The 17,559-nt window shown below is 48.1% G+C and overlaps 1 protein-coding gene across 4 annotated transcripts in view; it reads right to left on the reverse strand.

Annotated features, from left to right (window-relative positions):
* Nucleotides 1-17,559, reverse strand: part of FAM124B (family with sequence similarity 124 member B) — a 271,679-nt gene that overhangs the window by 130,596 nt on the left and 123,524 nt on the right. For all 4 annotated transcript variants that reach the window (XM_069618169.1, XM_069618170.1, XM_069618168.1 and 1 more), the window contains exon 2: nucleotides 4,547-4,620. Coding sequence is in view for 1 of the 4 variants with exons in the window: in XM_069618170.1 (XP_069474271.1) it covers nucleotides 4,547-4,620 (74 nt within the window). In the remaining 3 variants the exon portion in view is untranslated. The remainder of the gene's footprint in view (nucleotides 1-4,546; nucleotides 4,621-17,559) is intronic.

The following is a 17,559-nucleotide window of genomic DNA, read 5'->3' on the forward strand; positions in this document are numbered from 1 at the left end:
AGTTTATGCCCATTAGTTGGTCAGACCACAACATGGTTGACATGAAAATCTCATTGAGAGGCCTTAGAACAAGAGAATCCCTCTGGCGCTGCAATGACATGTTACTAAAGGATGCTGTCTTTGCTGTGGAAATGAGAGCAGCAATAGACGAATACTTCAGCATCAACAACACTGGGGAGGTGGAACTCGGGACGGTTTGGGAGGTGGGCAAGGCCACAGTGAGAGGCCTCCTGATATGAGAAGGAGCCACCAAGAAAAGGGTGAGGACCCACAGAATGGAGATGCTCAGGTCTGAGATCTGTGGATTGGAGGCCAGGGAATTGGATAGAGGGACGGAAGACGAGGATAAATTACAGCTAGCAAGGGGAAAACGGTGGGAGTTGAAGGACTTAGAGGTGGTCTCCAGTTTGCACTTCCTTAAACAGCGATATTACGAGAGGGGGGATAAGGCAGACGCCCTGTTGGCAGCAAGGCTGCAGGGACAGAGAGCTGACCGGTGGGTGGCTGCAGTTGAGGATTCAGGGAGGTCTGTACACTCCGCCACGGGGGAAATATTGCAGGACTTTGCCACATTCTATGAACAGTTTAACAGTGAAGAAAGTGTGGTTGAGGATGGGGAGCTGGAGAGGTACCTGGGAGGAGTGCACATGCCCACCCTATGTGAAAGTGAGGTAGAAGACCTAGAGACCCCGATTACCCAGGAGGAGGTGCTTGCGGCGATTGGTGGGCTAAAACTGGGGAAGGCCCCTGGGGACGACGGGTACATGGCAGGGTTCTATAAGGCATTCTCAAGCACTCTTGCCCGGCACATGGCCAGGTTTTTTAATAACATCCTGAACTTGAGGAGGTCACCCCCGTCGTTTGGTAGAACACTGATAACGGTTATACCTAAGGCATGGTGGGATCCCAAGAGCTGTAAATCATATCGCCCCATATCCCTTCTTAACATGGATGCCATTATCTTTACTAGGGTGCTGGCCACAAAGATAGGGGGGTCATGCCAAAACTGGTCCTTTCTCACCAGGTGGGATTCATCTGGGGAAGACAGGGAGCCGACACATTGTGCAAAATGATCCATCTGATGGAGGTCACAGCAAAAGAATCAAGCAACCCGGTGATGGCTGCCCCCAACGCCAAAAAAAGCATTTGACCGGGTGGACAGGGGCTTCCTCTGCGGAGTCCTGCACAAGTATGGGTTTGGAGAGAGGGACCTGAAGGGGATATGGGTGCTGTACTCAGCCCCGGTGGCATGGGTTGCAGCTAACAGGAGATTGTCACAGTCCTTCAAAGTGATGAGGCACACGCGGCAGGGATGTCCCCTCTCGCCACATCTATTTGCGTTATCAATGGAACTGTTAGTGGAACAGCTGAGGACGACCCCACAAGTAGACGGAATCAAGGTGGGGGAGAGGGAATTCAAGGTGGGGCTTTACGCAGATGGTATAGGACGAAATTACTGATTTAAAATGACGGATTTAAGATTACCGACCCAACCAAAAGACCTAAAAAGCATACCACCAAATGTTTTGGTGGGGTCGGTAAAAAAATGCTTTTAAAAAGACTGTGGGGGCTGCCTGAGTAACCCCCACAGCACCCTGCTCACCATACTTCACAGTATAGTGAGTGAGGTTTGCGGGAGACACCCCCACAGCTGACCCGAAAACAAAGAAAACTTACCTTTTACATGCAGTCATTTCCGTCGCAGAAAATTTACCACAGATCCACGCAGATGATGTCATGCTGCACCTGGTCGATCCAATGAGCTCCACCACGGCAGCCCTAGAAATAATCAAGGAATATGGGACCTTCTCAGGCTTCAAGGCGAACAGTGAAAAGTCAGTCGTGTTTCCCTTCGCAGATGATGACCAGAGAGATATAGAGTTTCTCTGGCTCTTGTGGTTGGAAATCCAACCAGAGAGCATACAGTACTTGGGGGTTAGCATCGTTAGACCTGGGCAAAATCTGGGTGAGGCAAATTACCCCCTCTCTTTCACAGGCTAATTAACGACATGACAAGCTGGGGTAAGGGGCAGATTTCATAGATGGGGAGGCTAAATGCATTCAAAATGAACCTTCTCTTGAGAGTACTGTATTACTTTCAAAAGCTACCCACAAGGGCCCCGGAGGCCCTCCTGCGGGATACCAAGGCCCAGATGGTGAGGTTCCTCTGGCAAGGCCACAAACCGAGGGTGGGATATGATACCCTGATACTGCCCAAAGACAGGGGGGGGGGTTGGGCTCCCGGACCTAATGCTATACTACAAAGCTGCACAAATGAGAGCAATGGTACCACACCTGTGGAAGGACTCAGATAAACAGTGGATTTACCTTGAAAATTACCACATGCAGCCGGCCACGGTAGGGGAATGGCTCTGGGTACCAAGGGGCCAGCTCCCGAGGAGAATCAGAGAACACCCATTTCTTTGGGTTTACTGGGAGGTTTGGGGCAAGGGCACCGGAGGGGAAGGAATTACCACATGGCCCTCTCTGATGAGTCACATCTGGGCCCCGTCTGTACTGGATGAGATACCAGAACCAGAGGGATACCAGAAGTGGTTTGAGGCAGGATTATCCCGGCTTCCTCAACTATGGGTCAAAGGGAGGTTCATAGGGCTGCAGGAGTTGGAAGCCAGTCTTGGTCTCAGAGGGCTGCCTGTAGTCCTCTAACTAAGCAGAAAGGGGTCTTCACAGCTGAAAACTGGAGATACCGGTCCAAAGAGACCTCACGCCCGTAGAGAAGGTGCTAGATGGACACACAGAGATGAACGGTCTCATCTCATTACTCTATAGAGCATTGCTTGAAACACGGGGGGTGCGGTGGAGGGTCTCCGGCAGAGGTGGCAAAGGAGCCTGGGCCTGGACCTGAACATACACCTTTGACAGTTCATGTGTAGCACGGCTTTCAAAACATCAATAGCTTGTCAGTATAAACTCTGTGGTGTGAAATTATCAGTGGAAATACGACCCGGTGCAGCTTTCCAAGACGTTCCCTACAGTGAGCCCTCTGTGCTGGCATGGATGTGGGGACAGAGCTGACTATTGGCACATGTGGTGGAGATGCCCGAAGGTCTAGGTATATTCGGCTGAGGTTCTGGGATGGATTAAAGATGTGGGAGGAAGGGAAGGTGTGTTGGGCCCTATGTTAGTCCTTTTTGGCATGGACAAATACAAGAGACAATGGCACTCTTTGCTGCATATGACCCACTTTCTGCTGCTACCTGGAAGGGCATGCCTCGCAAGACATTGGAAGAGAAGCAAACTCCCGAGTTTGAAGGAGTGGTCTGACACAGATAGGGACATTTACCATATGGATAGGATCACTGCAGCTATCCATGGTGGAAGTGCGGACATTGAGGGGGAATAGCACCAATTCTGCAACAGTTTTGGGTTGAGAAATGGGACGTGCAACTAAACTGTTTGGTCTCGCTTGGTCCCAGCTGATGCAGAAGGAGGATCAGGACGCGCACGGAATGCTACTTAAGCAATCTCCACCTCTCTAAATTGGAGCTGTATACTCTGGGCTGGACCTGTCACATACAGTGATGTTTGCAGGGGGCAGGGGTTTGGGGATCGAAGGGGGGAAGAATAGTTGAAAGACCCTGTGTTGGAAACATGTGCCGAGGACAAACACCCCCTTGTTTGTATATTTCCATGTTATTTCGAAAACAATCAAATTCAATTTACAATAAATAACATAATCTACAGATGAACAAAGAAAGGGTATGGGAACCTCTGGATAGAGCAAGGACTGTATAAATGTTTAAATAAATAAATACTGTTAGATATTATCTTCCTTCACACACTCTCGCATGTATCTCACCACGAAATGCTAGCCCAAGATATTACTCTGGGACTCTGCAGAACATACTTCAAAGCTGCCTTCAACCAACCATGAATTTCACTCTTCCACATTTTCTGCTGGCTGAAAAGAGGTACTTTACGTTTAAGGAATCCCACAAAGAATTCATTGAGAGGCACTTACTCATGATCTGATTTGCAAAGATGGCTTCCCTGCCTAATAACAAGCCTACTTGATATGCTTTCCGGTGAGAAAGAAATGCACACAGTGCAAACATCTTCTGGTACCAGGACTAATACTGCCTAACCACCCATTGCTGGTGAAATGTGCCATTATTTATGGACAGTGTATATCTGGAGCTGATAGTGCTGAGATGGCACAACATATTCTGTAACTTGGCCAGAGGTGGGTAGATAAGCTTGCCATCTATGAGTTATGATGTTGTGACTCATCTGTTAGCAATTGGATAATTTCATTAATCATGGCTTTTCATTTTTTAGTCCATGTATATGTTTATGATTTATTTTCAGAGAATGGGAGAAATATTCCAATGAATTGGAATGTTACATGAATTCAAATCAGCTGTATTGGTCTACAGTCCAATGATCGCTTTGCTATCCAGGGAAAAAATACATAAAAAATTTGAAATATGCTGCACAAAAGTGGTCTTCTGACAAAACCACATATTTTAAACCATTTTACTTGTTAATGAAAAGGTAGCTTATTTAAAAAAAAAAATAAACGTACCTTTATGCGCAAACGCATCAGTGAGCTTTGTGGAATGATGACATAATGTTCTTCCTTTTTTGATTTTGCTGCATCTGAAATTAATTTGTAAATGTTCAATAAGGTAGAGAATCAAGTTTATTGTCATATTTTACTGTTTACATTTGCAAATAAAACATAATATGTATCTATTCAAATGAAGAACCTTGGTCTGTTTTCAAGTGCAAGGAGCATCTTGTCTCTGGATTTTCTTACATTTAATCCAAAAGGCAAGAAGACAGAAAAATAGGGGACATTATAATTACATTATTTAGGCACAGGCATTAGAAATTGTGGTATGCCTGATAGCTCACAGCATGCCGCAGTAGTAGAACTTTGGCTCGAACCCCAGCTTTCCATCTTCAGCTTTGCATTGGCTGCTATGTGCAAAGAGTGGTACATGATTATCAGGTCATTGAGCTAAGGGGATATGGGGCTCTATCAGAGCCTTGGCGGTATCCCAGCGGTAATACCGCTGAGATACCACCAGCGTAAATAGCGCTACTGCTACTCAGTCCGGCGCTATTAGCGCCGGATCACGAGTGTTAGGATGGATTTCTAAATTCTGACCTGGTGGGCAGAAGTTCAGAAGGCCAGCCTAGTTTCTTGGAACAGGGTAACCTCTGGACAAGCCAGATCAATCAAGGTAGCTATGGCAGGTGGTCAAGACTAAGCCTCAGGAGGGGTGTGGGTGACTGAAAGACCTCAATGAGCACACAGAGCAAGGACACTTACAAATTACTCCTACACAGGTGTTATATCAAAAATATAGACACATGTATTACAAGGCCTTTGTAACTCAGACCATAGCAAAATAATCACAGCAATACTAAGTAAATCAACACAACACTATCAATACAATGTATATACAAGACCATTGGGGTCTAAAGTGTTAAATGCACGAAATATGTTGACAACCTAGATGGGAAGGAAACAGGCAGTGCAGGTAGTCTTTAGGCCCCTTCGACATCAGCAGCACACCTAGCTAAGAGGCAGTCCAAGCCCTAAGAAGAGAGGAGCCTTGTGCTCAATAGTACATGCAATGCAAGTGCATGCAGTTGTTCCAGTGGGCAAAACGGGGTCTCTTCAGGGCTCTCTAGCAGCTCCGGAAGGTGGATGAGGTGATGAAGAATAAGTTCCCACTATTCAGGGAGGACCTCCACTTGAAGGCAGAGGCAGTTCCAGAGAGCGGGATGGAGTTGCTAGTTCGCACTAGCAGTGGAAAGGAGGGGGACCCTCAGGGGCCACTTGTGTGTAAAAAGGGGCCCTGGCACTAGGGGTCACCGGTTAGTGTTGGAAGTACTCACCGGTCCCAGGCGCACTCGGACCCAAAGTTTGCCAGTTCAGTCTACTTCGCTTACAGGTTCGAACGCAGCAAAAAGGACGTCTCTGCGGCTTTCAGTTCATGAGATACATTGAGGATTCCCAAACGGGACAGTGCCGATTTCTCTGTCATTCCAGGTGGAGGAATCGACCTGGTTTCACTGCAGCAGGCTTCAGTCACAAATGCAGTGCACTTTCAAAGGTTGTTGCCGCGGCAGGGCAACACGGTAACCGCGTATGCTCCATTCCTGGCGCACTCGTCTCACTTCAGACCTGGGAATGCCAAGTGCACAAAATTCGATGTGAGGGTGCCGTGGACACAGAGCTAAGGTGCTGAGAATAGTTGGTCCCACGATTCCAATGGGTCCAAGCATCTTCGCAGACCTTTGAGGATGACCAGATGCAGAGGGGTCCCACAGGACGACAGCGGGCTCAGGGTGCCAAGCTTTCCAGCGGGTGACCAGCGGTTCCTCGACTCAGCTTCGTAGTTTCAGGATACTTGGATCCCATCCTTCATTCAATGAGAACTCGAGAGATCGACATGGTAAGGGTGTTTTCAGCCTCCTCTTATCCAAATTTCCCTTTGCGCCAAAACTGAGAGGACCCAATGGGAGATCTGCTCACAAACAAACACTCCATATGTGGACCAATCATGAACCACAGTGGTCCCAGTCATTCACAGCACTCCAGACTCTCTGGCACCCAGGATTTGTATTGGGGACAGACACCCCAGCCCACATCATGGAGGCACACACACAAGGCATGCAGAAGCCCGCAAAAGCTTGGCATTTCGCAGGAAACTGCATGTCCAAATAAGGACTGACCCGGGTCGACTGGGGAAGGGAAAGGGGCAAGATGGCCAAAGGACAGGACAAAGAACATTGTGGCATGGCCATTTTAGAGCCAGGTCACCTATTTGTGCCAAAGTTAACATGGCAGAAAAGGGTTACAAAATAATGAGAAAAGATAGCTGCTACCAGCCCTGTCCACGACACATCTGCACATCTCACAAAAAGTCCATCGGGAGTGTCTAGGACCTTTGGAAAATGACTACAGACCCAAGTACACTGTACTGCAAGGTACATTGTGTACTTTTTATATGTTGCAGAAAAGTTGAAACATTGGAAAAGGACTAAGGGTAACAAAGCCTCCCAGTACTGACTGTCTTAAGGGCATGTCAGTTTCCCCATAAAAAGTGAGCGAAAGCCCAGTGGAGTGCAGCTGAAGGCTGTGCTTCTCTGGCAAAGTCAGTCTATGGTGTCTAAACAGCAGCAAAACGTTTGGGGGTGTACACATGGAGGGAAAAGTACATACAATTATCAAATCTTTCCTAACACTCGCCCCTCCCAGACTAAGGACAGGGGGGAACTAATCCACCCCTGGATGAGTTTCTTGTTCAGGTCGGTTAAACATTCTGGACAACCCATCAGCATTGCAATGTTGGACACCTGGCTTATGCTCAATAGTGAAGTCAAAGCCTTGCAGACTTATGGACCACCTAAGCAACTTTGGATTCTCTCCCTTCATGTTCACTAGCCACTTTAAGGGCTTATGGTCAGTTTGCACAGTGAAGTGGTGCACATAGAGGTAGGGCCGCCTCAGCTTCCTTAGGGTCCCACAACAGAGAAACACTCTTTCTCTACTGTGGACCGTGTGAGCTCACTGTCCTTAAGCTGGCGACTAATAAAGCCAATAGTGTGTTCCTTACCCTTCTCATCTACTTGTGATAGTACAGCTCCTATCCCAGTGTCAGAGGCATCTGTCTGCACAATAAAAGGTATTTGGTAATCAGGGGCCCTGAGAACAGGGGACTGGCACAAAGAGTCTTTTAAGCCATTGGAGGCCTTCTCACACTCTTCAGACCAAGTTACCTTCTTGGGTTTCTTTGGTGTGGTGAGAGCAGTCAGAGGGGCAGCTATGGTGCCATAGTCTGTCATGAAATTTCTGTAGTACCCAGTGAGTCCTAAAGTCCACCTTGTCATGGGTGTCGTGGGTGGATCACGGCAGCTTTATACACCGCCTCGTCGCCAGTGTTATGACCTCAGATCGGCCTTCCCTCGCCCCCAGCAATAACGAGCTGACACGGAGCATGAATTATCACGTCTTCTTTATTCCAATCTTGACAGTGTCTGGCCAACTCCCTGCCCTCCCGCTTCATTTCCCTTACCCGCCTCACGGAACATACGTCAACATGACACAATGATACATTTCTCTTTCTAGAAATTGTACATATTTTATCTCTGCCTTTTTTTCTGGTGCTTTCAAGCTTATGGTAAGTCATGGCATGTCCCCTGTTTTCCAAATGGTTCATTTCCCTGGTTATTGGAGAGGTAAAATAGAATAGGCTTGGAATGGACTGGAGAACCGAGGGATCCTCTATTTACCACCTCTGGGGCCTACTTAACAGTGCAAGTAGTGGCCCTTGCTACCCATGTTTTTCTGGTCCTATCCCGTAGCCCTAGTCATGGGACTTCGCCATAATACCCAATACCTATCCAACCAATGAGATCTGTGCCCTCCTAGCCTTGCAACACAGCATTCCCATGATTGGGCCTGCAGGATACCAGAGGAAATGGACGGATTCTTGTTCTCTTTTTCAGTAGTTTTGCTTGACCTGACAGCTCATGAGTTTAAATCACCCAGACCTCATAGATCCAGTCGCCATGGCCTCTACAGAAATGTTCCAGGCCACATAGGAATTTAAGGCAAATGTAGTAGCCTCCCATTCTTTCTACGCCCCCTACTAGATGATGAATCAGGACCAAACAGAGACATTTGAATTATCAGCATAGAAAAGGACCCGGACGGCCCACCCCGTACCCTTCTCTGACCATGCAAACAATCCAACATGAATTTAGCACGCCTTCTCACAAGCCCCACATCTACTAATGTTACTGTTTAGGTTACAACATTGCCAGTAATACACTATGTGATTTTCCATAGATGCTATGGTATCTAGGCAAGTAGCACTTAATTTGTACCCAGAGTCAGTTGCACTATCTTAGTCGCCCAACAGCCTTCAAACAGCGCAGGCTAGGACAGCGTTTCTAAGCCCGTTCCTGTCATGCAATGCTCCATATTGGGCCATTATACGTGTCTGTAAGGATGAACCCCTTCTCTGTACAATGACAGGGAGGGATTCAAAGCAGAGTTCAGCTGCATCTGTGACTGAAAGAACATCACTGGTAGCCCTAGACCTATAACTACTCACCCTAAGGCATGGGAAACCGAATTTATGGGACTTATTGTAACATGCTCATTAAGGCCGAATGGCCGGAGGAAAAGAGGCTTGCAGTTTTCTGCCTTGGAAAATGAGATTAATTAAAGGACGCCAAAAGGTTTGTTAATAACAACACTTAGAAGCTAGAGCATTGTGGCATGAAGCTCTACATAAACACTTGAAATGTATGTATTTATTCATTTGTTTTAGGATGGGTAGACCCTTAATCTCTGGCTTGTGTGGGCACGGCTGAATTCGTGTTCAGGATCAAAGAAAAAAGCTAGATGACATTGGAAGCCAAGGCTGCGGTCGCATTGGGCACATTTTATCATGTGTACTATCTGAGTGCCTGCACCACAGCCGATGGGTTCAAAGGTACCAATAAAACCTAAAAGCAACAGAATAACAAGCTCTGTCGGTACTGTTGAAAGCCAAGTCATCCTGTTAGAAAATGAGCAGTGAAACCCAAAATAAACCTAGCAGGAAACAATGTGGTTTGCATTTTTAGAGTCCAGTTTCACTTTACAGGCTGTAGTTCCCCATGTCGACATACGAGTGATGCTGAACTTTGCGAACAACATAGGAACGGTATCAATGATGGCGGGTGCTGAGTTCATTGAAACATTTCTGTCTGCACCAATGGGCACAAGTTGGGCATTCCAGCTGTCCACAAATTAGATGCCAATGTGGGGCAGTCCATATATGGTTTACTGCTGACTTCTGAACCAATCACCAAATGAACTTGCACCCTGCGCCTCCCATAGCTTCAGATCCTCCAGCCACATATCTGGCTGCTCAGAATACATACTGTTTGTGGCCCACAGATGAGGTTCTGGGTGACCTGCATGAGCAGTACGAAGGTTACTGCAATGCACTCAGCAATAGGAAACGGAAACATTACGTCCCCACCAGCCATTCCATGGCTGGTTTGACCTTGAACACGGGATAGTGTTGACATGGGATGGATAAATGCAGGCACAGAGGCAACAAAAATACATACCTCAAACCATTCAAACAAAACCTTGTTAATGGCTTTATAAGAAACTCTATGTCAGCCGTATTTTCACCCCTATTTTTTGTGCCATAGAAATCCAGAAGCCAGAGCACGTGTATACTCTATACAGCTAAAAAAAAAAAACAGGACCAAAACTGCTACTCCTTCACCTTCGTCATGATCGTAGCCACTTCTTATACAATGCTGGATCTGAGATAGGCCTTTATCAGGCCGAGTTAGGGAAAGAGACCAATGGAGAAAGGGGCCAGGATGACTACCTGCTAATGTTGTTTGGACTTTTAATGTTCCAGCAACCATTTATAATTTTCTGGATGAACTCTTGAGGGATTAATTTGATGTGTTTGCCAACATTAACACAAATTACATACTAGTATATTCGCCTACTGAGGAAGACATTGTTGGGACCTATTGGGCATTGACAGAGATTTGTAAGGGGATAATGGCCTTCATTCCCAGTTTGGAGGTAAGTACAGTCCCTTACCGGCATGGTGCAAATAGAGTGTCCGTGCTGGCACCAGCCCGCTAATAACGGACTATTACGACTTTGCGGGCACGAGCTTTGCGCCATGCCGGTAAGGGACGTAGCGCCATGCCGCAAAAGGTCCCCAAAAAGCCCTTACCGGCATTAAGATAGGCGCAGAATTACACCTCCGACATAGTCCAATGCCACATTAGCAGTGACTGTAAATAGCGGTGACCGTAATTAGCGAACACCGCTATTTACAGTCACCGTTAAATAGCGGAACCGGAAATAGCGTCATCGCACAGGAATGGGAAGGAGCATGGCAGCCATCTTTAAAAACACAATCCATTGCCATCCTCAGCACACAGGACCCCTGGGACGCTGCAAATCGACCGAAAAGTACATCCTACCACCCAAGAATGCCTAAAGCACTTAAGAAGGGATCTGCCCGCCTCCAAAAGGAGAGATTTAGCCAGGATGAACTGCAGATGCTCGTCGACACCTTGCATGAGCATGCAGGGACAGTGTTCAGCAGCAACCTGAGGAGGGAGGCTGTGTTGCGCAAAAAAGTGATTTGGGCACTAGTTGGCCAGAAGGTCAGTGCAGTGGGCAACACACCCCGCACGGTGAAGGATTGCCGTAAGCAGTGGGATGATCTGCGCCTGAGGGTGCGCAACATTCTATCTGTAAATCGTACCCAGGCAATGGAAACCGGAGGAGGACCAAGCTCTCCCATTAAGCTCACCCTGTGGGAGGAAACATGATTGGCCCGGAATCAATAGAAGGTGTAGGAGAGATGGAGTGTGGCGCCACAACAACATCTGCTGATGGAGGTGAGTGTCCAAAGTAAAAACTGCTAAGCCAAATCTGATGAAAGTCAATGCCAATGTCTGTCCAAAGAGTGACGCAATGGTCGGCCACGCACACACTCCCTGTAAAGTATGCCGAAGCAAGTGAGACACATATCGATGCCTGGTGCAAGGCCGTAACGTACATGACACATACCACACAAAGTAGGAAATTCCATGAGGCACACATCGTGCATGACCTAAATTGTGAGCATATCAGGCAGCACAGTACCTGGCCAACATGAGTGACACCGACATATGGCTCCATTTACCACCCATGTATGAAATGACGTGCCCTTCCCAACACAAATGTCTATTACCCACAATTGTGTGGATGCGCAATTGTACCAATGTATGTATGATGCCTATCCAAACATCACTCGTGCCGTCCCTCTCTTTCATCCCCACAGGCAGTGAGCATGACAGTGAAGAGCAGGACACCACCCCTACACAGGCCAGACCCAGTAAGAGGTCCCAGGAGGACAGCAACCGTCCATCTACATCCAGGGGAGAAGCCAGGGGCGCTGTGTCCCAGCAAGCAAGCCACCACAGGGACACATACCACCTGCAACACCAAGGCCCGTGGAGGGCACACCACCCCCACCCCCACTGTTCTGCCTGCAGACACCTGTCCGACACCCGGTTCGGAGGAGTCCAGTGTGGCTGTGGAGGTGGCAGCCACGGCACCCCTCACAGTTGAAGACAGCCCAGATGACATCTGGGGCACCATTGAGGATGATTCAGTGGATGCTGCCCACACCCCAACACAATTTACATCCCCCCAGGTATCCATGAGTGATACCGTTGATACCAACACCCCGGAGCAGTCTGGGCAAGACCACACCCAGGGACATATCAGTCCGGTATTCAGTCTCAGGGAGGATGAGCAGGCTGGGCATGCCAGCCAGATTCCCAGCATGGCCACAGGTGCAGCCGCATGAGCACAGTGGGCTGACCTGCTCACTGCACTCATCCGCAAATTTGTGCAGGACAACCATCAGGCCAGGGAGGAGTGGCGCACTGAGTTGTCAGCACTGGAACGGTAATTCACGGATAACACCAACCGCCTCTGCGAGGTGCTAGGGCGCATCGCTGATGCTTTGGAGGCAGGTCTTCCCACACTACAGCCTCAGCATGAGGCCACACCATCCACCAGCAGTTCGACACAAACCAGCCCGCTCTGCCGGTCGGTCTGTGCGCTGCGCCGATGGCACATGCCACCCCCTGCTCTGGGAGTGCTGAGTGACTGTTCTGGCACCCTCTTGTAGGCTTTGTGGACTCTATGGGACTTGTGTGGGGGAGTTGTGGGGGGAGTTGGAGGAGGGAGGGTGTGTGGGGGAGTTGTGGGGGAGTGGGAAGGGGGTGAGGGTGTGGGGGGGAGTTGTGGGGGGAGGCAGAGGGGAGTGAGGGTGGTAGAGGGTTTTGTCATTCACGTTAACATTATTACTTACAATACACCGGTTGTGAAAAAAAAAGACCAGAGTGGACATTCATCACTGTGCATGTGTCATTTAATCTTGTACAGTGCATAGTGTACATGTACCCCCACACCCATTGCCCTGTGTCCAACCATTATGTCACCGTCTGCTGACATGTATGTCAGAAATATTGTGCGATCACTGACTGGCGTACAGCACGTCCCTCCTGTGCATCGCCACGGTGATGATGTCCTGCCACATCTTCATCATCCCCTTCATCATCATTAGGTGGTAGCAGTTCCATGTGAGGGGGCAGGGGAACATTCCGCCGGATGCACATATTGTGGAGAATTACACATGCCATGGTGATCTTGGTCACCTTCTCATCTCCGTAGAGGAGTGCCCCACCCGACCGGCTGTAACGCTCACCTGGTTCCCACGGAGGCGCGGCGTCGAAGGCACAGAACTCTGAAGATGGACAGGAAGGGCCCCTCTATTCTGGCTTCCCTGGCTCGTTGGATACCCTCCTGTGCGTGAAAAGGGAGTATTATCAACTGTGGAACAATGCTCAAGCCTCCCACTCCCTTCCAACCCTCCACGATACCTCCTCCACGATTCCCCGTGAAGCCTCACCTTAGGGTTTGGAAGGATGAGCTCTCCATCCTGCTTCTGATGCAGGGGCACGTTGAAACCCAGTTACTTCACTGGATTGAGGATTGATGGGAGTTCAGGTAAGCTTGACTGTTCAGGTAAGGCGCTGTAAAAGTTCTGTTCAAACGTTCAAGCTTAATAATAATGTTTGTTGTCTAATTGCAGCAAGCGCTAATGCTTATGTCTTTTTCCCCTTAGGGGCCGGGGTTCGGAGTGCCGGAGATATGGCGCCGACCCGAAGTGAAACAGTTCTGGATGAGCGCTCAGATAATGTCTTTGCATTCGCTCATTCAATGTCTTTGTCTTTTTTCCCCATAGGGGCCGGGGTGCGGAGATGCCAGGAAGCGGCAGGACCCGAAATGCAGTGGGAATAATCCAACAGGTAAGACTTAAAAGGAAACTGAGCTTTCCTTATTCCTTTTCTCCCTCTCACCTTTGTTCTTGTCTTTTTTCCTCTAGGCGCCGGGGCGTAGCTGAATCCGGAAGATCGCTGCTGAAGATGGAAGCGCCTTGCAAAGGTGAGTAAAATGCAGCGCTGCAGCGATCGAAACGAAATGCCTTTAAAATGATGTCTTCCTTTTCAGGGCCGTTGGAGAAATGACTCCGGGATGCAGATTTAGCAGGTAAGGGCTTTTCCTCTCCTATTCTCTTCCTTTCTCCCCTTGCAGGTGTTCCAGGGTGCTGGCAGGCGTGGCTGAAGTCAGGATGCAGGAGCTGACACGGTGAGCGTCCAGCTGCTAGGTGCAGAACAACGCGAATCATGTGTGGCTGTTCGGGTGGGGTTTAAATAGCCTTGGAAGAAGTTCCTGGTATGTATCCTTCCACCAATCAGGTATGTATCCTTCCCCGACCACACCCGGGTGGTGAAGTAGTCCTACAGGTTAAGTAGTCCCATTCAGGCCTCAAGAGGGCCTGGATGAAGCAGCAAGGTCTGCATCAGGTTAGTGTGCACCCAAGCACTTAAACACATATCCTCTTCTATGAGCCTGGCGCCTAAGGCGCCAGGACTGGGGTCCGCTATGAGCCTGGCGCCTAAGGCGCCAGGACTGAGTCCAAAGGGCCCCGACTTGGGCCCATTGAGACTTCCCTGGGGAAAATGATGTCTGCCTCTGGGGTTGCTGAGCCCGGCCTGGCTCCTTAGAGGTAGGCATCATGACAGTACCCCCCCTCAAGGCCCCTCCCAAGGTCTTTTCCTCCGGGGTTTTGGTTTGTGCAGGAATCTTCGATGGAATCTTTGGATTAATCGTGGTGCGTGAACATAGTTACTGGGTTCCCAAGATCTTTCCTGAGGTCCATATCCTTTCCAATCAACAAGATAGAAGAGTTTTGACTTAACTATCTTGGAATCTAAAATGTCTTTCACTTCGAATTCTAATTCTCCATCAATTTGGACAGGGCCTGGGGGCTCAGACAGTCTGGTTCCAGGTAGTACTGGTTTTAGAAGAGATGCGTGAAAAACGGGATGAATCCGCATGTTGGATGGTAAATCGAGTTTAAAGGCCACTGGGTTGATAATAGCTTTGATGCGGTAAGGCACAATGAATCTGGGATTAAAAGTTCGCTCACCCTTGAGGGGTAGATGTTTAGTTACTAGCCATACCTGATCTCCTACTTGGTAAGGAGGAGTTTTACTTCGGTGCAAATCAGCGTTTTCTTTATACTTTTTCTTGGCTTGCTGTAAGTGGGTTGTAGCTTCTTTGAAGGCTTGGGTTATTGTGGAATGTAGGTGATTTACTGCAGGCATCTCCAGGGTCAGAGGTGGATCTAGGTCAGAGGTCCGAGGATGGTGACCATACAGGGTATAAAAAGGAGTCTGTCCGGTTCCAGAATGCACTGAATTGTTGTATGCATATTCTGCAATCCAAAGGATGTCCTTCCAATTCAACTCGGATTGGTGTAACATGCACCGCAGATATTGCTCGAGAGTCTGATTGGTTCTCTCGGTTTGTCCGTCGGTCTGGGGGTGGTGGCTGGTGGATAACCGCACGTCTATTTGTGCTAGTTGGCAACATTTCTTCCAAAAGTGGGAGATAAATTGACTTCCACGGTCTGAGACTAATATGGAAGGGAAACCATGTAACCGCACTATATTTTCCATAAATTCCTTGGCCAAGGTGGAAGCTGACAGCAATCCTTTTAAAGGGATAAAATGGGCCATTTTGGAGAATAGATCCACTATTACGAGAATCGTGTTGTAACCACCACAAGGAGGCAGGTCAGTTATAAAGTCCATTGACAAGGTGTGCCAAGGTGCTGGTGGAATGTCCAAAGGTTGAAGTAGGCTGGCTGGCCTTTTCTTTTGACTCTTATTTTGGGCACAGATTCCGCAAGACAACACAAATGACTTTATGTCTTTTCTCCAAGAAGGCCACCAGAAGTGGCGTTTGATCTTTTCTTCTGTTTTCGCGATACCGGGGTGTCCTTCCATTAATGATTCATGATGACGGGTAATGACAAGTTCCTGCAATTCTTTACTTGGCAGAAATAACCGCTCTTGGAAGTAGGGTAAATCATCCTTAACGGTGTAGTGAGGACCCTTTTGACTCCATTCCAGTAAGGCAGAAGAGTCAAAAAGCTGTTTTACTTGAGCTTGGATGTCCTCAATGGTTTGCAATGAAGTCAAGCCCAGAATTCTTTGTTCCGGTATGATTGGCACAGGTTCTAAACTCGAATTGGGTTCTTCCATGCCTATCCGGGATAAGGCATCTGCCTTACCATTCTTGCAGCCAGGTCGATAGGTAATTACAAAATCAAATTCCGCAAAGAATAAAGCCCATCGTAGTTGTCGCGAAGATTGAGCTTTGGCCGTCTTTAAATACTGCAAATTTCTGTGGTCCGTAATTACAGTGATGGTGTGTCTTGCACCGAGAAGATAGTGACGCCAAGCCTTGAAAGCTGATTTAATAGCCAGTAGTTCTTTGTCGGTAATTGCGTAATTGAGTTCAGGTGGAGAGAATTTTCTGGACCAAAAGGCTACAGGGTGTAGTTGGTTAGTTTCTGGGTCTCTTTGCGACAGGACAGCTCTCATGGCCGAACTGGATGCATCGGTTTCCACGATGTAAGGGAGATCTGGGCGCGGGTGCTTCAATACAGGTGCAGAGGTGAATTTGGTTTTCAGGTCCTGAAAGGCTTGTTCAGCCTCAAGAGTCCATTCAAAGCGTTTGTTTTTCTTTAGGAGAGCTGTGATGGGTTGAACAGTTCGAGAAAATTCCGGGATGAACCTTCGATAGAAATTGGCAAAGCCAAGCATGCTTTGCACTCCCTTCACAGAGCTAGGAGATGGCCATTTGAGAATGGCGTCCACTTTCCGCGAGTCCATTCGGATTCCTTGAGGTGTCAGGATGAATCCGAGAAACTCCACTTCTGTGGTATGAAAAACGCATTTTTCGAGCTTGGCAAATAATTTGTGCTGGCGCAATTTCTCAAGAACTGCCCTAACATGATTTCTGTGATCAGATTCTGAGGAGGAATACACCAGGATGTCGTCAATATAAACGATGACACAAACATCGATAAGTTCCCGAAGAACATCATTCATGAAGTACTGAAAGGCGGCAGGTGCGTTGCACAAACCGAAGGGCATTACTTGATATTCGAAGAGCCCAAATTTGGTGCGGAATGTAGTCTTCCACTCGTCGCCCTCTTTTATACGTACCAGGTGGTAAGCTCCTTGGAGATCTAGCTTGGTGTACACACGAGCATCTTTTACTTGGTCGATAAGCTCAGGTATCAGGGGCAAAGGGTAACGATTCTTAATCGTTATCTGATTTAGGGCGCGGTAGTCAATACAGGCCCTAAGGTCTCCTTCCTTTTTAGGTACGAAGAACAAAGCGGAAGAGACTGGTGACTTTGATGGGCGAATGAAACCATTGGCCAGGTATTGATCCAAATACTGGCGCAAATGCAGGTTCTCAGGTTCAGTAAGAGCATAAATCCTACTATAAGGTAGTTGTGCATTGGGTACCAAGTCGATTTGGCAATCGTAAGATCGATGGGGAGGTAAGGTGTTAGCCTGCTCTTTCTGAAAAACGTCTTGGAATACTTGGTATTCAGAAGG

The sequence above is a fragment of the Ambystoma mexicanum genome, chromosome 10 (assembly GCF_040938575.1).
Source record: "Ambystoma mexicanum isolate Mex_15411 chromosome 10, UKY_AmexF1_1, whole genome shotgun sequence".
Taxonomy (NCBI): domain Eukaryota; kingdom Metazoa; phylum Chordata; class Amphibia; order Caudata; family Ambystomatidae; genus Ambystoma; species Ambystoma mexicanum.